General features: G+C 40.0%; 1 protein-coding gene across 3 annotated transcripts; it reads right to left on the minus strand.

Annotated features, from left to right (window-relative positions):
- Positions 1-712: 712 nt before the first annotated feature.
- C5H6orf163 (chromosome 5 C6orf163 homolog) lies at positions 713-22,213 on the minus strand. Of its 3 annotated transcripts, XM_011766449.2 has the most exons (6): positions 21,591-22,213; positions 20,954-21,124; positions 17,261-17,355; positions 15,664-15,771; positions 9,108-9,310; positions 713-1,217 (listed from the first exon to the last, which is right to left on the minus strand). In XM_011766449.2, the coding sequence occupies exons 2-6, from the start codon at positions 21,099-21,101 to the stop codon at positions 782-784; spliced, it is 990 nt and encodes a 329-aa protein (XP_011764751.1). In that variant the 5' UTR covers positions 21,102-21,124; positions 21,591-22,213; the 3' UTR covers positions 713-781. The 3 variants fall into 3 exon arrangements, with proteins under 3 accessions (XP_011764751.1, XP_011764743.1, XP_011764760.1); XM_011766441.3 differs by lacking the exon at positions 21,591-22,213 and having other exon boundaries at positions 20,954-21,386; XM_011766458.3 differs by lacking the exons at positions 15,664-15,771; positions 21,591-22,213 and having other exon boundaries at positions 20,954-21,378.
- Between the last annotated feature and the right edge of the window lie 641 nt (positions 22,214-22,854).

Raw genomic sequence — 22,854 nt, forward strand, 5'->3', positions numbered from 1 at the left:
ACTGGAGTGAGCTTTGACATCACCCCATGGCAGGATCCAGTTAGATCATGCCTTCCGACATCTCCTCATTACAAGATCCAATCAGATCATGCCTTATTACCCTATGCTTATAAAACCTGACCCAGCCCCCTGCTCAGGGAGACACTGCTTTGGGGACTATCCCTGGTGTTCTCCTTACTCCTTATAAATAATAAAATCCCCTTGCTAAATCTTCCTTGGTTGTGGTCATTGGGTTGACACCCACCAAGTGACCAAACCTGCCTGTTGTGTGGGCAATAAGTCCTTCCTGAATTACTCTATATGGGAGTCCCAGCATTTAAATTTTATCCTACTGTATGTGAGAGAAATTGCTTTTTTAAATTCACAATGCTACTGCATTCACCAAATGATAATCTCTCTACTGGAACTTAGCACACCTGCCCAAAACAGGAAAAACCTAAGGACACTTCCTTTACTTGTTTTCTATGGCAATAAATACTGAAATAATTAATTATATGTCTGATGTAGAAATGAATAAAGACAGATACAGAAGCGTGTTTAGGCTTCATCCAAGAAACCTTTCCCCTCTTAATCAGTTTGCTCCCTCTCACAGTTTTTTCTTCTCAGACTTGGCTCACTATAATCTGGAATGTACTTTTTAATATTTTGGTTTTCCATGAAAAATCTTACAGCCCAATAGTACCCTGCACAAGGCTGGGAAATCAATAAATGGTTTTTGTAATGAGTTAATTTATTTAGTCTAGAATGATGTCTTTTGTAGTGAAATTTCAGTTGAAGACTTCTAATCAAGAGTTGTTTTGTTCTCCTCAATAACAAGATTAGAAGGTGTTTTCTTTCTTTCTGGCAGAATAAAATCTGCATGTCCTGGTGAAAGCTTAGGAAAGGTATAATTGATGTATTTTTGAAATGCCATCCTGGTTTCCTGTAATTCCTCCTCTAGGAAATCTTTCCAATTTGTCATGATTCCCAGTTGTTTTGCTATAGACAGCAGCTCCCCCTGGGTGTTGGCCAGTGTATCCATCACATTGCCAAGAGTGGCCTGATGTGTTTTCTCTGCTTCTTGAAGCACTTCCTGTACCTCTTCTTGCTTCTGCCTCTGAGCTATGCCATAGAGGACGTTCATTTCATGTTCTTTTTCCCTCATCAGTCGGGCCACACTGGTCTTCTCATCCTTAGTAACTGTGATACCAGTATTCACAATTTCCTCCGTGGCTTTGCTACAAAGGATAATATGGATTTATAAGTTAGATGGATTGGCCACTAAAAACAAAATAATTTCATCTTTAAACACAGATGACTGAGTAATTGTTGAGATGAGCCACCAGCCTGAGACAGGCTGATACAGATGAGCTTTTGGATTGCATTAGCTGTTAACAAACAAAACATGTTTTCAGAGCAGGGACGCTTCCTATGTACTTACCTGCTGTGGGTTAGGGTGAGGCCACTAATCTAACATCTAATGGCAACTTTAGAAACCTGAGACCACCTTTTTCAGGAAAATATACATGCATTGTGCTTAAAAATGAGGAGATAGGGTCAGAGTTCCAAACTCTGTAGAGAAAGTATTTCTTTATATTAATCCAGCTGCTGACCTTTAGCCAGAGATGAAAAAACTTTATACTCACAGGATAGATTTAGCTTTAATCTTGATTTTTATCTGAGCAATACTCTATGACAGTCACCTCAAACTTTTTGGTCTCGGGAACTCTTTACACTCTCAAAATTATTGAGGAAACCAAAGAGCTTTCATTTATACGAGTTATAGGTACTGACATTAACAGTTATATAAACTAAAAGGGAGACATTTTAAAAATATTAAAAATCTCTTACGAAAAACATTTTCCAAAACGATGAAATATTTCATGAGAAGAATGGTATAATTTAACTTTTTTTTTTTTTTTTGAGACAGTGTCTTGCTCTGTCACCCAGGCTAGAGCACAATGGCCTGACCCTGGCTTACTGCAACCTCCAGTTCCCAGGTTCAAGTGATTCACATGCCTCAGCCTCCAGAGTAGCTGGGATTACAGGTGTGCATCACTACACCCAGCTAATTTTTATATTTTTAGTAGAGATGGGATTTCACCATGTTGGCCAGGCTGGTCTTGAACTCCTGACCTCAAGTGATCCACCCGCCTTGGCCTCCCGAAGTGCTGGGATTACAGGTATGAGCCACTGCACCCAGCCTAATTTTAATTTTTTTTTTGCAGAACTCTTTAATCTCCAGCTTAGTAAAAGCTGAATTTTCATACTGTTTCAATTTATTGTGATATCACATATCACAAAACCCTGGAGAACACTATTTTATATTCATAGGAGACTAAGAGTGAAAAAGGCAAATAAAGTCTTAGTGTTATTAAGAAAATAGTTTTAATCTCATGGACTGCCTCCGTAAAGAGTCTCAGGGACCTTGAAGGGTCTCTGGACCACACATTCAGAAGCACTGCTAAATGATTAATAGACTTCTGGCTATAATGTAGGGAATTATATATAATTTATAGCAGCCAACCATGTTGACCTCTTACCATGTCCAAGCAGGTTAATGAGCATTCTATGCATACATTAATTCAATGAATCCTCAAAAACAATTCTGTAGTGTGGTTCCATTACTATGCTCTTTTTATGAAGAAGACATTGAGCTCAGGGAGTTAAGTAATTTGTCTAAGTTTGCTTAATAAGTAAAAGAGGCAAAATCTGCAACACAACTCAGGCAGTCTGAGTCCAGGACAAAAGCTCTTAGCCACTGTGATACATTTCCGGTGGATTTCTGCAGTTAACACAGTTTGAGCAGAACCTCAAAGATTTGAGGTTTTAAGATCTCAAATGTATGATTGCTAATAAAAATCCTCCCCCTCTGCCTCCCAGTCTAATACAGCCTTTCCAATATTTACCACTGGCCCAATCTCCTAAATTCCATCCTCCAAGATGCAATTCTCTCATCTTCTCTGAGTCTTTCCACTTGACTTTCAAACCTGACAGACTTCCCTAGTCTTGAAGTAAATCACATGTTTCTTTAGCCTCTGTAGCCACTAAACTATTTCTCTTCTTCCTTTTCCCACCAACTATTTCCAATATTAATAACAAGGGTAATGATTTTTGAGTGCTTACTGTATTGCAGGAACTGTGGTAAGCATTTTACATGCATGATATCTCATTTAATTTTCACAATAACCCATTGAAGCTGATATTTTATTTATTTATTTAGAGATGAATCTTGCTCTGTCGTCCAGGCTGGAGTGCAGTGGCACCATCTTGGCTCACTGCAACCTCCGCCTCCCAGGTTCAAGTGATCCTTCTACCTCAGTCACCCACGTATCTGGGATTACAAGTGTGCACCACCACACATGGCTAACTTTTGTATTTTTAGTAGAGACACAGTTTCACTATGTTGGCCAGGCTGGTCTTGAACTCCTAACCTTAAGTGATCCACCCTCCTCGGTCTCCCAAAATGCTGGGATTACAGGTGTGAGCCACCGTGCCCGGCCTATTTTTATTTATAACCTGTGACTATTCCCTTGTAACAGGTGGGAAATGGAGGCTTAGAGAAGAGTGAGTTGTTCAGTGTCACACAACTGAGCAAGCTGGAGAGTTCCTGCCCTTAATCATTACCTGCTTCAAGCTCGAGTGGGCACTATAAATTTTTTGTCAGGAGGGCAGCACAATGAAAATAACATTTTAGACTTGTTATTCAGGTAACAGTGGGTGAACTGAATCTTAGTGGGGTGAGCTAGAGAGACCAATTGTATCATTTCATAATATTCTTGAGGTGCAACGATGAGGGTCTGAACTAATGACAAAAGAGAGGGTTGGGAAGAGGAAGAGAAAGGGTTAAGCCTAGGAAATATTAAAAAGTCATAGCTGCCAGAATCTGTGACTGCAAAGATACAGGGGATGTGGGAAAAAGAGGAATCGAAACCAACTTGCTAATTTTCAACCTGGGTCACAGGGGAATGGAGGTTCCATTAATAGAAGTGATGCTGTGTATAGAGTGGGCAGTGTGCATCGACACACATTCTTAGGATTTAGTCTGATGTCTGATAACATCCTCAGGCTGTCGATGAGATTGTCAGGGTGATGACCAGGGACCAATCTCCAAAGAGGAAGCTGTGCTCCCTGTGTCCTCTGACACAAGCAGGCATGAGTTTCCTGCCAAGTGGGGCTGACTCTCCTCTCACTCAAATGGGAGGTTTCATTTATGGGCTAACTGGAAGGTTCTACCAGAATTGAGCTCAGGTAAAAATGATCCAGTAACGTATATCTCGGATGACTCCAGCTCCCAACCTCAATGACAGTCCCTTTCAGACTCCCTGATATCAAAATATCTTACTGCTATACAGAATCTGGTACTTAAAAAATCTTTCCAACTTTTCTTTCTTCTTTTTTTTTTGGTTTTAAACAGGGTCCCACTCTGTTGCCCAGGCTGGAGTGCAGTGGTATCATCTTGACTCACCGCAAACTCTGCCTCCTGGGCTCAAGCAATCCTCCCACCTCAGCCTCTGGAGTAGCTGAGACTACAGGCATGTGCCACCATGCCCAGCTAATTTTTGTATTTCTTGTAGAGACAGGGTTTTGCCATGTTGGCCAGGCTCGACTCAAGTGATCCTCCTACCTCAGCCTCCCAAAGTGCGGGGATTACAAGCACAAGCCGCCGCGCCCAGACCCAACTTTTCCCAGCCTGCCTTAGTGCTTGAATATTTGATCCTTTGGTTTAAGGTCTGAGTGACTCTGAATTTCATTCTGATGAGTTCCCTGAAGTTGTGGAATTAAAGCCAGGAGTGGTGTGGGGTGCAGTGCATCGAGGGTGTGACCCGGAATGCCCATTTATCTTTGTATCTCCCCTGCCTAGTGTGGTGCCCGTTGTGGATACAACAGGCAATCAATAAATGTATGAATGAATAAATGGGTAATATAGATGAAGTTCTCTCTAAATCATGTTGTGCTGAATAACACTAAACTTTAAAGCAGATATGTTGGAACATTACAAAAGCTTAAAAGAATTCATGAGGCTGGGCGTGGTGGCTCATGCCTGTAATCCCAGCACTTTGGGAGGCAGAAGCAAGTGGATCACCTGAAGTCAGGAGTTCGAGACCAGCTTGGCCAACATGGAGAAGCCCCATCTCTACTAAAAATACAAAAATTAGCTGGGCATGGTGGTGAGTACCTGTAATCCCAGCTACTTGGGAGGCTGAGGCAGGAAAATTGCTTGAACCTGGAAGGCGGAGGTTGCAGAGATCAGAGATCGCATCACTGCACTTCAGCCTAGGCAACAAAGCAAGACTCTCTCTCAAAAAAAAAAAAAAAAAAAAAATTCATGCTTAAAAAGGATTCTTAATATAAGCAAAATATTTGCCATAGGAAAATAGCCAATTCTTGGGATATGTGTAAAATGTTTTTCAATGTACATAAATTAGTCTACCTGTATTTTTTTTTTTTTTTAACTGAAAGAGGGCCTAGAAAGCTTATCATATGAGAAAGAACTGTGAAAGAACTAGGTATTAGTACATTTTGGTTTTTCCTTCCCTTCTTCAAATTAAATCTTGGACATATTCTCTCTCCTCAAACATTTGAAGAATCACCATGCACAGAGAAGGAGCAGGGCCAGAAGCCAAGGGTAAAGGTGAGGCCCAGAGTTTCTGGATCCACATAAGGAAGAACATGACAAGCAGAGGTGTTCAGCATGTGGACCAACCACCTCAACCAGCAACATAAGGAGGCTCACCAATGACTGGCTGGCAGAAGGAATGGCATGTCCAGCTCCATAACCCCCCCAATGCCCATTCCGACGTGAAGTGAATGTCTATGCTTTCTGTAAGCAGTGAGGTTCTTCTGCCCTCTCTATCTTTATGAGGCTGTACACTTGTAATTTTGAAATACACACCGTATTTCAGGGTGGCACTGGCCAGAAAAGTAACTATTTTCAAAATAGTTGTAGTGTGTGTCCAAATTTACAGGATTCAGTCTGATATTTTATAAAACAGACTCTTGGAGAATGAAAACAAGTTACTAAATAAAATCATAATCTGATATGTAATAACTCAATCTTAACTGATAGGGAAAAAATAAACCATGGAAAATCCATACTAGCAATTGATCCTTTGCCTGGTTAGTCTGTAAATAAGCTATTAATCTACTTTTCATTAGAACTATAGGACTGTTAGCACTATTTCAATCAGGTACAAGCATTGTGTTTACCAGTAACCTATATTCTGATTTTCTACCTGGGACATGGGGAACTCCTGGTTCTCTGATCTGGCAGGAGACTGCAGGCATTTCAGAAGTTAGGTAGGTGAGGGACATCTCCAGATGCTAGCATTCAGCAGTGCATTTCTATCCCCGGGTTATTAACACTCTTGAACCTCCCCTTGGTGCTGCCTCATTATACATCACGCTTTCTCCTTCCATGTCTTTGCTCATTCTGTTCTCATTCTTTTACCTCTCTCACAGGTGGGACCTCCTACCTTCTCTCTAAGGCCCAACCCATGACAAACTTCCTCCAAAAAACCGACCTCACTACATACCCCACCCATACTGCTTGATCTTTCCAGGACTTTGAACTCTTCCAGCACCTATGTGCTATTTGTACCAGCCCATCCAGCCTTGCTTGTTGGGGGCAGCCATGCTCTAGTGATTTTACACAGTGTTGAGAAAGAGCCCTTAATTTGTGCCACATCCACAGAAGGTACTTGAGGAGCTCTGTTGAAGTGAACAAATCCTCTAGAAAACTCACATAGCTTCTCTATCTCTAGAGCAGGTAGCATAATGGAAGGTCATAAGCTTTGACATCATAAAGGCCAGGGTTCAAATCAGGCCCTGTCACCTCTTTCCTCTGTGACCTTTGGCAGTTTACTTAGTTTCCCTTTAAGGCCTTAACCCTCCAGGGTCTTTGCCTGAAGATATGTAGGATGATACAATCTCCTAGGAAGGGATATGCAGATACAAGAAGGAGTATACAAAAGGCCTTGCATGTGCTGGGTATTGAATAAGGGAAGCTGTCAGTAGGAATTGCAGCCATGACCACAAAAAGTCCTGAGTGGTTATTTCATTCATGCCTTGCCTTGGGCTAGAAAACAATTAGAACCTTTACAAACAGAGACTTTTTTTTTTTTTTTTTTTTGAGAGGAAGTCTCACTCTGTCGCCCAGGCTGGAGTGCAGTGGCGAGATCTTGGCTCACTGCAAGCTCTGCCTCCCGAGTTCACGCCATTCTCCTGCCTCAGTCTCCCGAGTAGCTGGGACTACAGGTGCCCGCCACCACACCCGGCTAATTTTTTTGTATTTTTAGTAGAGACGGGGTTTCACCTTGTTATCCAGGATGGTCTAGATCTCCTGACCTCGTGATCCACCTGCCTTGGCCTCCCAAAATGCTGGGATTACAGGCCTTAGCCACCGCCCCCAGCCTTTTTTTTTTTTTTTAACTTTAAGAGAAAGAGTCCAGTGTCTCCTGGGCAACCTGTTTAGAATCTAATCACCTCAATCCACAAAAAAGTTTTCTATATAGTTAACAAATTTCTCATGATATATAAGTGTTCTGAATCCTTAAGTCTTGATGAAAGTTTATAAGATCTGGTGTGCTGAAGAGTGGCTTCGACTAACTGCAAGAAATTTAAACCATTTGTTCAATAAATATTTCAAGAATGCCTACCATGTGCCAGACTTTCTTCCAGGCACTTGGGAAACATCAATAAACAAAATGGGCATTCTAGCTGGATATATTTTAACACTACACATGGCAGTTCCTTAATCCTAGTCTACGGATTCAATAAAAGGCAGACATTGAAAACCTTCCATCAAACCTCACAGAGGAAAGGGCTGGAGGGGGTGCAAAAACAATCTAGCAAGAGAGGGAGGAGACCACAAGTGTGTGTGAGGAGGGGACCCAGAGGGTCCCACGGGTGCCTGCACAGCTCCTGCAGATGCCCGGCAGGAGAAAAAGGAAAAGAGGATCCACCTTCCAGTGCATTGAGCCACGACTCATTCCCTAACCCCCTCCTGGTATCCCCTCTCATCTTCGTCTTCTACCTCCACAATGACCTGTAGTCTATGCAGGAAGAGAGGTACCAGTTAAACTGTCACAGCTGCAGCTCTCATTCTCATTTATCTGTACCTCCTCCAGGATCTTACCTGTGTCCCTGTTCTAAAGAGTTCTAATGAAAAAGATTTTACCCATTAATTATATAGAAATGGATTTGTTAACTCAAGCAGCAAAGCAAAAGGGACCAGTCACAAAGGCCAAATAGGGAGGTCTCAGTCTCAGCTCTGCTGCTACAAATCAGTGATCGTAGGCAGGTAAATGACCTGGTACAAAAAAATCTGGAAATTACATTTTTTCTCTTGCCCCTGACAATCCCTGAACTCCTAACTGCTGTCCTGTTCCAGCAAATAATCATTACATATATAGAAATAGTTACCTTGGTTGTCTTAAAATATATATATATGTGTGATCTGATCTGTGATTACGCACATACATATGGCTGTAAACACATCAAAAGGGCATGGAAGGATATAGACTCTATTGTTTAAAATAACTGTCTCTGGGAGGCAGGGAGGGTGCAGGGGAAGAAATGCATCAGGACTTGCAATTTTGCTCTATATATTTCCATAATGTCAATTTCTTTTGCAACATATATTACTTGTATAATAAGAAAAAGACCAAAAAGTAACACAAACATAATAGTGTATGATCTAGGCTAGAGAATGTGAAGATTGATTTTAATGATGTGTTTATGGGAAACGATTTCTTGATTCCTGTCCTTGGTTTCTTAAAACTGGTGATACAGAATGAAAAATACCATATTTAGAGAGTAGCTATCTTTCAAGCAGGGACAAGAAGAAGATACGATTGAGGAAGAACACATGAGAGCTTTAGAAAACAGCAATTTTCAATCCCTTAAGCTGAGTGGTAGGTTTTTGAGTATTTACGTTATTATTTTTCTTTAAGCCACACACATACTCTACAATATAAATTGCTCCCTATGTTTGGTATTTTCCATAATAAAAATGTAAAAACACAAAAACTGGGCAATATCTACCTATGTACTGTAACCTTATCTGTTTCTCCAGGTTGATTTTGATAAAGGAAGATACTAATTTGCAAATGAGTTCTCTGGAATACCTTTTCTGGGCCTGGATTGCTTTCTGGGCGATGAGTCTTTCTTCAGCCCTGGCTTTCTCCACAGCTTCCACCTTCTCTCTGTGGCATTCCATCATAATCCTTTGGATTCTGTGGACCATGCGCTGTTCTGCAGCCAAGTGCTCTCTCTTCATTTCGTCATCCATGTTTTGATACATCTCTGTCTTAGTTTTAGCTGTCACTTCCTGAAGCAATGGCAAAACTAGGTTTAGCTATTACAGATTTGATGTCTAAAACCACACATTAAGAGGCTATTTAAACCATAGTTTTATCTATCTGCTGGCAAGTGTACCTGTTAACACTGATGATTTAAAAGAAGAGTGTGTATGATATGGAAAACTTTTATTTATATGATGTTAGGTAGAACCAAAAATATACAAACGATGTAATATAAATATCTACATAGATAATATTGAAAGGGAATATGGAAAAAAGAAAATAGTTGGGTTAGAGGGGTAGGGTTAAAGGTATTTTTTCTTGATTGTTCAAATATTCTAGTATCATAGTATCATTATGCATAATTACATAATGCAATTCTGCTTTAGTAAGCCAGTCCTGGAAAATGGCAGAAATAATTATTATGCCTCCTGAGTGTCTCCTGGGTGGGAGAGAACCTGAGGTTCAGGCAGAAAACAATTGCACAGTATTACAGTCACAGGAATCTGCCCACCTGTCCCCACCATTGTTTCAGCATTCCAACTTATTAGTGTTGAAGGGCCCTTTCTCCTTTGCGGAAGGGACAGGAATAAGTGCTCCATTGTTCCAGGAAGGAGGACCTGAGGAGGGCCTTCAACCAAATAAGTAGACAAAGCACTAGTCAAACCAAGACCTGTGGAAAACAGACCCACAAATTGCGCTCAAGGAAAACCCTGCCACCATTTTGGAAATGCCTACTAATACCACAGTGTGCCTGGCACTCCGAGGCCCAGACGCTACATATACAAAAAGGTGGGGATCTTGGTCCTCAGGGGATTCACTGTCTAGTGGAGGAGGCCAACAACCTAATTGTGCAATACATGTTACAGAAATATAACAATACGTAGAAATATAACATTATAAAGAGGAGGAGCAAATCATTCTGTCCACGTATTTTAAAATTTTCACTTAAAGGTAATTTTTTTTTTTTTTTTTTTTTTTTTGAGACAGGTTCTCATTCTGTTGCCCAGGCTGGGGTGCAATGGCACAATCACGGCTCACTTCAGCCTCGACCTCCCAGGCTCAGGCAATCCTCCCACCTCAGCCTCCCATGTAGCTGAGACTATAGACACTTGCCACCATGCCTGGCTAATTTTTCTATTTTTTGTAGAAATAGGGTTTCACCATGTTGCCCAGGCTTGTCTTGAATTTCTGGGCTCAAGTGATCTGCCCATCTTGACCTCCCAAACTGCTGGAATTACAGGCATGAGCCACTGTGCCTGGCCCAAAGGTAAATGTTTATCTCTATTTGGGAAGACATCAAAAGAACATAGAGAAATTAAGTTATTTCACATAGCACATCAATGGAAGAACTAGGGATAGAAGCCAGGGTTGCTGACTGCCAGTTTCTCACTTCATTCCTGGCTGCGATGCTGGAGTCTTTCAAGAGATTCATCAATTGTATAGTCTTGTAAGACATAGTACAGTGGGTTTTCTTTGGTTTTCAATAGCTGCAGAATCCCTTCTTTAAATGAAATCTTACCCAGAATAGAAAGGAATAAAACCAGTAAGAGTTCTCCTGGCTGAAGATTGCTCAACTCCCTTTAGCACCATTTCTACGGGAGCCCCTGAGAGAGCCAGCTGTTTACAGTGTCCAGAGAGATTCCTCAGCTGAAGCTGAGAGAAAGTCAAGAGAACTCTAAATTATAATGGAAACTGAAATTGCTTCAGCTTCTCAGAAGATTATTTCAACAATTAAAATATTTGTTAAGACAGACCTTTCAGCTTTTTCAAGAGAAAAAGTTCTCAATTTCTCACTTTGGCTACTTCAAGGGTGAAAAGTTAAAAAATGAAACAGACACCAGAAATCAACTTTAAGAATCTCTCCAAAGTGGCCTCAGTTGATATATTTAGAAAATCATTTTAGGAAAACATTGGCCATTTAGAAATGCTAGCTGGGTTTCCTACAGAAGGCTTTGTCTCTTAAATTACTAAAATTTTTTTGGACAAAATATTTTGAATGGAAATGTTTCTAAATGTCTTTAACACCATAAAAAGAACATTATGAAACAATCTAACACTTTCTTGATGATCCAGGCTTGGTAGACAAAGACGAATGGTTGTACTGGGCCAAAAACTTCATGTGGCATTTAATAATTGTTGAAGTTCATAGAGCCACTTGTTATCTGTCATAAACGACCCCAGATTGTTTTGCTTTTTGAAATTTCATCTTTGTTCCTTGTAGGTATCAAATCAAATTTTTCTTTTCTTCAAAGAACAGGAAGATTACTTGCCATCAGGCTGAGGATGCTGCTGTAGCTGCTATCAGTGAGCCCCTTTTTGTTATTTTTACTTTCCAGTATTTAATCTATTTCCAATTTGAAAAATCAAGCAACCCTCCTGGGTGTGGTGGCTCATGCCTATAATCCCAGCACTTTGGGAGGTTGAGGAGGGCAGATCATTTGAGGCCAGGAGTTCAAGACCAGTCTGGCTGCCAGGCCAACATGGCAAAACCCTGTCTCTATTAAAAATACAAACTTAGCTGGGTGTGGAGGTGCACACTTGTAATCCCAGCTACTCGGGAGGCTGAGGCAGGAGAATCACTTGAACTCAGGAGGCAGAGGTTGCAGTGAGCCGAGATCGCACCACTGCACTCCTGCTTGGGCTATAGAGAGACTCCATTTCAAAAGAAAAGAAAACAAAAGAAAAATCAAGCATCTAAGTCTGTTGGGTTTAGGTTGTCAAATAAGCATAATGACATCTGAGTGGGGGTGAAGAGGTTCTGCTATGTGTAATAAGCCTGAGTTACTCTCTTGTAGTCAGAGGCCTTTAATTCCTTAGGGAGATATTTTAACTTACTTCTGGGTTTTCAAGTACATTCTCAGTAATTCAGACTGCTGGGTGATGGTTGAGCTTAAGACAGGTGAAGTACTACCATAATATATTCCTATATGAATCATTAATTTTTTTCAGAATGAAATGTATTTAATAGAACTCTTGCAAACATCTGTTGAAGAAGGAAAAAAAGTCAGTGTCAATAGGGTGGTGTGAGACTGTTGTATGCCTGAAATTTTTTGGCACAAAGTGATAGTGTTTTTGTTTTTTTTAATTTTCAATTTTTGTGGATGCATGAGGTATTTTGGTATAGGCATACAATGTGTAATAATCACACAAGGTTAAATGGAATATCCCTCACCTCAAGCATTTATCCTTTCTTTGTGTTACAAACAATCCAATTATACTCTTTCAGTCATTTTTAAACATACAATAAATTATTGAATCATAGAATTTAAAAATGACATTCCAGCCCTTTACTTTGGCTGGGTTCTGAAGCAGGTATTCAGATAATTAGAAATTATCTGATTCCTAATTACTAACTAGGAATTCAGATAATTGAACTCAGTCCCTCTTTTATGTAATGATTTAATAAAACCAAAATTCATTTACTGTCTCACATAGCATGTGGAATATATATTTAAAGCTCCAAAAATAATTAAGTAACCTGCTGTTCGTCGGTGTTCTTATTCAATGTAAGGAGGCCTTACATTGCTTTTACTTTTAATGAAATGCTTTTACTGAAATGCATCTTGAGTGAGTCACCCCACATTTTGAGATATTGTAAGAAACAGATTCATGGACTCCATCGTGTTAACTGTACAGATGTTTGACAGGCATTTTTACACAATGTCCCCCTCAGGAGATACTGCTCTGAGGCTTCATAGCTAGGAATATCTGAGCCTCTCAGGTGCCTAATTTGTCTGTACCTTATGGGTATGGTGAGTCACAGCATTTCCCTCTTTGCATTGGCTGCCAGAAAGCTCAAGGTCCAATCAGTGATAAATGCACAGGACATCATGGCATATATACATTTTTAAGTTTTAAATTTACCTATGACTTTATTATATTTTCTACTCTAGTTTTTCATTTATTTTTCCTTTAGCTTTCATCTTCTCATTTACTTTTTGATATTATTGTCTTTCAATAATTTAAACACCTTTTCAAAAGATTACCTATCCATCAAATAAGATCTAGAAATTTTATCTAACAGCATGCATTTGAAACACACCAAACTCCTTTTTTTTTCACACTTTAAAAACTTTATTTATATAAAAAACTCATTTGTTTTTAAAAGCATTAACAAGACAGAAAGAAAAGAGAAAAGGTATGAAGCAGAACACAGGCCCCTAAGCAGTGTTCGGTGGGAAGGTGGGATTTTCGGTTCTCTGGAATTGAATGTTTAGTGTTTTTATAAACGAAAGAGAAAAAAAAAAGTTAAAGGTCCCCAAAAGCCCATGGCTGTTCTATTACCCACACCCTACGGAGAAAAAAGAGCACCAGGAAAAGAGCAGAAGAGGACAAAAGAACTCAAGAGTGGAGCCAGGTCTGGATGGGGCAATTTCCCCTGTGCAGCAAATACACCAAACTCCTTAGAGCAATCCCTGGTGGTCTCGACACATCAGAATTTAATATTTTGTTCTAGACGAACTTGGTTTTCTGCTATATATTGGTAATCTCAAACTTTAATATGTGTGAGAATCACTTGGGCTGCTGATGGAGTCGGTAGGTCAGAATGAGGCCCAGGAATCTGTATGTCAGGCCCCCACGTGAATAGATTCTGATGCAGGTGGTTCACAGACAAGCCCTGAGAAGCAGTACTGATGTCTGTGTCTTAGTATCCTGCAGATATAACAGGGTGAAATAACCCCACACACTACTCTAGACTAATCATTCCTTCATAAATAAAAAATACCTGAAATGGTGGTATAAATGTAAATTCCCAACCCCTGGACAATTATTTCAGGAAGGTCAATCCCCCTTTAACTATCTACCTTTAACTTTTCTTAGGGCTTCTTTCTACTGAAGCACTAAGTGCATCAACTCCACTCAAAGGCTATGTGGGGTACAATAACATTATTTAAAGAAAGACTTGCATGTGAACCTTGAAACAGGCATCACATCTTCCTCATGTCTTTACAACCTAATGCCAGGAAGGACATTCAAAATGTGTATCAACCAGCACAGTAGGGCCCACCTATCTGAATGGCCTCTGGCTGCAGCATTATAGCAGGGAACTAGAGCCCCTTGCCAAGCCATGAGTTATCTTTTTTTTTTTTGGAGTTATCCTTTTAAATTGCTGGATTGGGAGAGGTCCAGGAGTCTGCTGGGGAAGCAACCAGGGTGACCAAGGTGATAGAGGGCTTAGCGGGTGACTAGTTATCAACTGATAGAGAAGTATTTTAATACTTTAATTGCCAGTATGGCCATACTTGTACATAGCAACTGAAGAGCAGGCCTGCCTAAGACATGCTATAAATGCTCTTCACATTTTAACTGAAATGGGGAATGGGCAGTGGGCCACCTCAGCCAACCCCTCAGGCACCATACCAACCCTGGCTGAGGCAGGCCACTGGAGCGAAGCCTTCAGGAGCCCTGGGGAGGAGCTCCCCTTCCTGCCAGCAAGTCCTCTCTGGGTAAAGACAGTTGATTTTTCTCACCTGGTACACATCCAGTATATGGTAGGTGCTCGTTGTTGCAACAATGAATAAATTGGCCTGCAGTCCCTGAACTGCTCATTAGTGTTCTTAAGTTAGGCCAAACTTGGGGCTGGACCTCTGCCACTTTCCTCCAGCTTCTGCCCGTGTATTGTCATACCTGTACCTTATCCTGTCCTGTCCCTCCCTTGACCAAAATGTGAAAATTGATCTGTAACCTTTTCCTTTGAGCAGATTTTGTAATCCAGTTACTGAACTAACAATGAATACTAGGGTCTCCACCTGAAAGTTTGTAAGTTACCTAGAGTCATGTACCTGAACAGGCTACAGGTTAGTATCCTTCATCTGTGACATCCGGCCCTGCATTAAATTCTTGAGGGACAGCTCAGATGTCCCTCTTGGCAGCACAGTAAGTGCAAACTTTAGAAAAAAGGAAGAAATCACAGAAGGAGAACAGCCTGCTTCACTTGTTCAACTATTTGAGCACCTACCAAGTCAGGGAATTATGCTGGGCACCAGGGCTAGTCCAGTGATGAGACAGACACCCCTGCTGAAAGCTGCAGTCATGTGGGGGAGTCAGACATTCAACAACTAACCACACAATCATTTATTTAATTACAGTGAAGACTGCTATGAAAAAGATCAGGGTGTCATGGACAGTGTGTGGGTGGCAAGGCAAGGCTGGTCAGGCAAAGCTTCCCTTGGGAAGTAAGCTATGGTTCTTCTTCACCCATTCATCACTGCTCTAGAGAGCTCAGCATCTCTTCTGAGAAACTCCCAGGGATCCCAGCTAATGGCCATGAAACACCAACCTAGATTTTCTTATTATTTTTTTCTCATTCCCTTGCCAACTTTTTTTTTCTTTTTACTAATATAATTACTTTTAAAAGACAACAAGCCACTATAAAAACCTGTAAATCTTTTTGATGTTCCTCTTTCAAAATCTGAATTTCAATTTTGTGTCTGTCATTTGCTTCTTCAAGTGCTTTCTCCACTGCTTGTTTTTGACGTTCATTAGCCTTTGAAAGAAAGAGTCCATTTATCTATTAATGTAGCAGAATAAGCACAGGGCAACTTGGCTTATTCAGGATGTTAGTAAATCAGGTTTTCAAATTTACTGAAAATTAGCAACCACCATGGAGTCCCTAATTTCTTGCCCCATTCCCATCTCAAACCTCCCATATCAAACTGTCTGCCTTAGCCAGAGATGCTCTAACGCATCCCAATCCAGGGCTAGCCTTGCCGTTTCTGGAATCGCTAAAGGCAAGGCAGCTTTACTATACGTAGGCTGCTGGGTTGCCTTTTCTCTTTGGCACTTTATTTCTTGCTTGATTGACTCTCAAAGTAACATATGTGCATTGTGGAAAATCTGGAAAACACAGTGAAGTGAAAAGATGTACAAAGCTAGAAGGAGCCGAGTAAAGAGGCAGAGTACCATCCAGGTTCCCCGCATTAGGTCCTCAGAAAGAACTTCAACTCTATTTGAAACAAATACACAGAACACTAGACCAACTTACATTCAAATTGTAGACTATTTACAAAAGCATCACCTTGTATAATTGATGTATAATTGATGGTTCACAATCAGTTTGAATTTTACCACTAATAAAAATAGATGACTACAAAGATTTTGAGATAAATCAAAATCTGGGGTATACAGAACTGGAGTATTCATACAGAACTGGAGTATTATGTATGTTCAAAACATTTTCATAACAAGCTTTTGCTGGCATTAATACTGAACAATGCTAATACTATTTGCTATAATGTCTATTTTAAAAAGAAACTGAGAAACATTGTTCTAAGCACAGTGGCTTGTTCTGCTCTCAAGGAGCTGTAATTCTCTAGGAAGTTATTGATGTCATTCTATGATTGGAAGAAGTGGGGCTACAGGATTGAGGCTTTGCTTCAGTTTGATGCCTTGGATCCCAATGTCAGCCCTGATATTTAAATTGCCCTTATAGCGCTCAGCAGTCGTATGGACAAGGTATTAAGGATTTTGGAGAGAGGGGAGGAAAAGGGGAGTAGGCCATAGAGAAGCATTTGAAGAAACAGGAGTGCTACATGCTCCACAAATGGATAGTCTATATATTAAATGTTAGGCCATAAGAAACAACTATCAACAAGGAGTCTTCTTAGTTATTTTTTTTTCTTTTTAGTTCTGGTTTCAATCAAATGAAAATAAAGGGAGCAGGAGTCCTCCATACAGAGAGGGCAGCTGAGAAGGAAGGAAGCTCCTGATGATGCCAGCTTCTTACTAAGCATCTACTGTATGCCAGGCATATTATTTCACTGAACCCTCCCAACTATCCCACAGAATGGGTACTATTATTCCTCTTTTACAATGAAGAAACCAAGACTACAGAGGTTGTAGAACTTTCCCACGGTCCCACAGCTAGCCAGGATTCAGTCAGTTCTGACCACTACACTATACAGTTGTTTCAGACAAATCCAAAATGTGAAAGAATTGTAAAGATGGACTTTGGGTTGACATGTAACTTCTTTTACCTGAGCCCATACTTCAGCTTCTGCTTTTGCAATGCGTTCTCTGAGTATATCTTCTTGAAACTTCTCTTCTTTTTTCAGAATATTTGCCCCAATATCTGTGTATGTGAAGAGCAATGGTCACAAACCTCCACCGATTGCTTCCTGGCTTTCCTTTCCACCATTATGTAGTTATTTATGAGGGCTACTTAGGAGATACATCCTTTTAGGAGATGTCAGTATATATATTTCAAAGATACCCATTGAAAGAGTAAGTTTTTCTCTAATTAGGAGGGAATTCACAGCACTGTCAGGCCTGGATAGAGTTGGTCATTCCTCTCATCACAACCAGTCCACAACCAGCAGACAACTGGGGAGGTGAAATAAATGCCCTGAAGAAAGGGACACATTTTGTACACTCAAAGTAGAATGATGAGTGAATATTCAAGAGGTCTTAGCACATTATACAGCTCTCTCTCTCTCCCCCTGTTCCTATTTGGGTGCTAGTGCTAGCATCAGGAGAGGCGAAGTGGAATGCCTTCAACACATTACATGCCTTTCTTTAGTCTGTGGTTCTTTGTGGGTTTAACTGCTTCAGTATGGAGTGAGCTAAGGGGTAGAAGTTTACTATTTTTCAGCCAATGATCTAATTTGATTTCCAGATAATAACGTTCCCATAATAATATCCTCTCTACCCAGACAAGGTAATAAAAGTCTAGAGGAGGTTAGAGGACCACGCAATATCAGATAGCCAGGTCTTTCTCCACTGGTATTTCTTTCTTTTTCTTTTCTTTTCTTTTTTTTTTTTTTTTTGAGAGGGAGTCTTGCTTTGTAGCCCAGGCTGCAGTGCAGTGTCGCAATCTCAGCTCACTGCAACCTCCGCCTCCCGATTCAAGTGATTCTCTTGCCTCAGCCTCCTGAGTAGCTGGGATTACAGGCGCCCACCACCATGCCTGACTAATTTTTGTATTTTTAGTAGAAACGGGCTTTCACCATGTTGGTCAGGCTGGTCTCAAACTCCTGACCTCAAGTGATCTGCCCACCTCGGCCTCCCAAAGTGCTAGGATTAGAGGCGTGAGTCACCGTGCCTGCCCTTCCTCTGGGATTTCTATGCTGAAGGTAATAGATTCTTAGAGCTATCTTGATCCACATTCCTCCTTTCCCAGCGGCTGGAGTAAGTCTAGCTGCAGCAGTAAACCATTAAGCCAACTCACTAAAAGGGTAAGCATGGACAGACTGAAAGCCTTGATGCCAGATTTCCCTTGGGTTTCTCTGTTAAAAGAGTCAAGAAATTCCATTTTATGCAATCTATTCTGAGTTAATGTTTCTGTCACTAGCAATTAAAAGTATATGTTTGATGGCAGAGAGTCTCCTACTAGTTCATCAGTGAATCTTAAAAACACAGGGCAGCATATATTACAGTAGAGATGGACACATACTGCAAAAGCCCAACATTGTATAGAAATAATTAGAAAAGATTTTCTAGGACAAAATGTGACTAAGCATGGACCATCAATGTATTGAACTTCATAAAAATACGATACAGGCGTAGGCTACCGCTATCCTCTTTCATGTTTAAATCCCATTGGTTTTATTAGTTGTTTTCAACCCTGATTGTACAACAGGACTCCTGCAAAGCTTTTAGTGCACGTACTGTAAAAGGAAAAAACTATTAATAAACAACTTGGATGAATCTCAAGGGCATTATGCTGAGCGAAGAAAGCCAATCTCAATGGGTTATATAATGTATGATTCTTTAGATAGCATACTCAGTGATAAAATTATAGTGATAGAGAACAGATTAGTGGTTGTCAGGGGTTCAAGTTTGGGGAGAAGAGAATGACAGCTAAGGGGTAACACGAGGGAGTTCCTTTGTGGTGATGGAACAGCTCCATGTTGTGATTGTGGTGACGGTTACATTAACATACACAAGTGATAAATTTCATAAAACTATATGCCTGGGGGAAAAAAGTATACATAAGGTCTGTACCTGAGTTAATAGTATTGTTTCAATGCCAATGTTCCGGCTTTGACAAAGTGCCAGGATTACATAAGATATCAATGGAAGCTGGATGAAGAGTACAAGGGAACTCTGATATATTTTGCAACTTGTGAGTCTTAAACTACCTTGAAATAAAAAAGGTTATTTAAACATGAAGGAAAAAGTACACATGCTTAATCCTGACTGTAGAGGTCCTAATTTAGTGGCTCTGTGTTAGATTAGTATTAAATCCAGTGGGTCTGTGTTTGGATATCTGTATTAATGTATTTTTCAACGTTCTATATAGTGCACTGCCAGGATTGAGAACTACTGTCCTATGAAATACTCACTAGCTCTTCTATGGACATTTTAACATGCTTTTGAACTTACTTATAAAGAACAGAGAATTTCAACTTTTTTTCTTTTTAACTTAAAACAGTTCAGCGACAAATAAAGGTCACTGAATAGAAAAGATTAATTTCTAACAATAGATTTAACTTATCCACTTAAGGTTTGGGTTAGATATTCCATAAGGCACAAGGAAATCAATCATTAAGGTATATCTAAGAATGGAGATATACTGTCCTGGGTATGAAAAGTCACTTTAGAGATTATAATGAATCATTCATACTAAGCATTTACTAAATGCTAAAAAACAATTTTGGTATTGATGTTTTTAGAGGATGATTCCAATTTGATCTCCCCCTACATTTTAGTTTTTTTTTCCAAACACCTCTCCAGCTTCTTATATTTTCAAATATCAGAAGTGAAATGAAATCACCTCAGTTTACCATTTTAAAGGAAGAGAGGATCAGAGGAGTATTTTGAGAGTCCTTAGGAAAATACTTACAAGGCTCAAGGTCAGATTGAAAACTCTTATGAGAATAAAAGAGAGACGGAAACCTATAGCACAATTTGATTTGCTTATGTATTATACATATGTATATACAGTAAAAGTCCTCATGTTATCTATATGTATCTACTTTTATGCCACTAGCTACTATTTAAAGGTTATAGTTTCTTTTACCCATTTATTAGGGTACTTTAAATTTTTTTTTTTTTTTTTTGAGGCAGAGTCTCGCTCTGTCACCCAGGCTGGAGTACAGTGGCGTGATCTCAGCTCACTGCAACCTCCACCTCCTGGGTTCAAGCTATTCTCTCACCTCAGCCTCCCGAGTAGCTAGGATTACAGGCACATGCCACCATGCCTGCCTAAATTCTTTTAGTAGAGACGGGGTTTCGCCATGTTGGCCAGGCTGGTCTTGAACTCTTGGCCTCAAGCGATATGCCCACTTTGGCCACCCAAAGTGCTGGGATTACAGGTGTGAGCCACTATGCCCATCCAATTAGGGTATTATTTAGAGATAATATTTCCTCTCCTACACATACTGAAAGGTGCCCAAGTATGGCCAAGGGCAAAATGAACTCACATTTACTATTATGTGCTAGGATTTATAATAGATATGAATACTTCATTAAAGTCTCATAACAATCTGTAAGATAGGTATTAGTATCTTTATTTCCACATAAGGAAACAGATTGAGAGACTAAATACCCTGCCCAATACACACAACTATAAGTGGAGAAGCTGTATTCCAACCCATATTCTTCTCAAACATCCCTGTACAGACAAGCAACTCTGAAGAGAAAAAAGCTGATAGAAGTCTGTGTACCGGAAAGAATGACACATAACGCTATGAAGTGTTACAACAAAGGAAAACAATAAAGTCACTTACCTAGTATGTCTTTGTGAGTGTAAAAGCGTGTCTTCAGTGGCTTGTATTCATGGATCCGTTTGAAGGTTTTTCCAAAAGGGGCTGGTGGGATTATTTTATTACAAACAGCACAGCAAACAAAGCTGTTGTAATCTGAATTTCTGATCATAGTTAAATTTCAGATGTCTTCTCCTATTTACAGTTAAAATAATCTTAGAATCAGAAAAAGTCGTTTCAAGAAAAGCTGACAGTTTAAGAAAGCTGGAAGAGGTTCAGGGTTTTAGGATGTTAGAGGCTGGTAAGGATTAAATGGTTCACATGATTAGGTAGTGGTTATGTGTCTAACATTAAAGAATGGTACTAAAAGCCCCTGCCATAGAAGGTATGGGCACCAGATTTGGGAAGATTTAAGCAGTTGCTCCTTCCCAAACTCTAGCATTAAGTTGTTAACTTACTTAGCAACTGTTGCTAGGTAAGACAAGCTTTGCTCATAAAAGCAACTTCAAATAATGACAAAAGGGAGCATGATACAGCCATTCATTTTCCTGATACTTTCTATATTAGTTTCCTATTGCTGCTGTCTTACTCTGTTTTCTGTTGCTTATAATAGAATGCCTGAAACTGGATAGCTTATAAAGAAAAGGAAATTATTTCTTACAGTTTATGGAGGCTGAGAAGTCCAAGGTGGAGGAGCTGCATCAGGTAAGAATCGTCTTGATGGTGGGAACTCACTGAAGAGTCCTCAGGTGGTACAGGGTATGACATGGCCAGGGGCTGAGCTCACATGCTAGCTCAGGCCTCTCTTCCTCTTCTTATAAAGCCACCAGTTCTCCTCCCATGATAATCCATGAATCCTTTAGCCCATGAATGAATTCACTCACCTCTTAAAGGCCCCACTTCTCAATACTACCACATTGGGGATCAAAGTTCAACATGAGTTTTGCAGGGGACAAATATTCAAACCATAGCACCACTGTGACAAACGAACTTCATAGCTTAAATGTAACACAAATTTATCCCCTTGCATTTCTGGAGATCAGAAGTCTAAAATGAGTCTTAGGGGCTAAGATCAAGTTGTTAGAAGGGCTGGTTCCTTCTGGAGGCTTCAGAGGAGAATCTGTTTCCTTGCCTTTTCCAGCTTCTAAAGACCATCCATATTCCTTGGGGTCATGGCCTCGCATCACATAGCCTTTCCCCCCAGTGCTTCCATAGTGACATTGTCTCTTCCTCCGATCTTCTGCCCTACTTTAAGGACTCTGGTGATTATACCAGCCTCATCTAGATAATCCAGGATAATCTCCCCATCTCAAAATCCTACACTTACCCGTATCTGTAAAGTCCCTTTTGCCATATAAAGTAACATATTTACAGGTTCCAGAGATTAGGATCTGGACTTTTTTGCAGGAAAGGAAAGCATTAGTCAGCCTACTACACTTTGTTTTAAATTAGTTTTTAAAGAATTAATTTCTTTTAAGGCCAGCAATGGAGGTAGCTTAATTTCTTTAAGGTTTTTAATAAACGTGATGTTTTGGTGCCATGGTAATAAAACGGGGAAATATCATGGTATCTTGAAGAAGAAATTACTTTCATTAAGTCAGCATTCAAAATTACTAAGCCTGGTTTTAACAATCACGTGGTTAACTAATTTGTTCCTCTAATTTTAGATAAACAGCCATAGAAATTCTGCCTATCACAAAAATCTGTGCAACTGATTACACCAAGTAACTGAATTTTTAAAAATTGCCTGACAATGTCATATGCTGCAGCTACTTGGCAGGACTATTTTACAATAAGTGAATGCCATCAGTGAAATTAATTTCAACAATAGGACTCCCATAGGGCCCTGAGCTAAGTGTACCACAAGTTACTCTATAATTTCTATTGACACATACAGCCTGATAACTGGCTGAGGACCTTAAGTA

Source organism: Macaca nemestrina, chromosome 5, assembly GCF_043159975.1.
Source record: "Macaca nemestrina isolate mMacNem1 chromosome 5, mMacNem.hap1, whole genome shotgun sequence".
Classification (NCBI taxonomy): domain Eukaryota; kingdom Metazoa; phylum Chordata; class Mammalia; order Primates; family Cercopithecidae; genus Macaca; species Macaca nemestrina.

Coding starts and splice junctions, on each gene's coding strand:
- C5H6orf163 (XM_011766449.2), bottom strand. CDS start 21,101: ATGATCAGAAATTCAGATTACAACAGCTTTGTTTGCTGTGCTGTTTGT. Junction 15,772..17,260: donor AAGCTGAAGTATGGGCTCAG/GTAAAAGAAGTT, acceptor TTTCTTTCAAAG/GCTAATGAACGTCAAAAACA. Junction 9,311..15,663: donor AACATCAAAAAGATTTACAG/GTTTTTATAGTG, acceptor CCATTGCTTCAG/GAAGTGACAGCTAAAACTAA.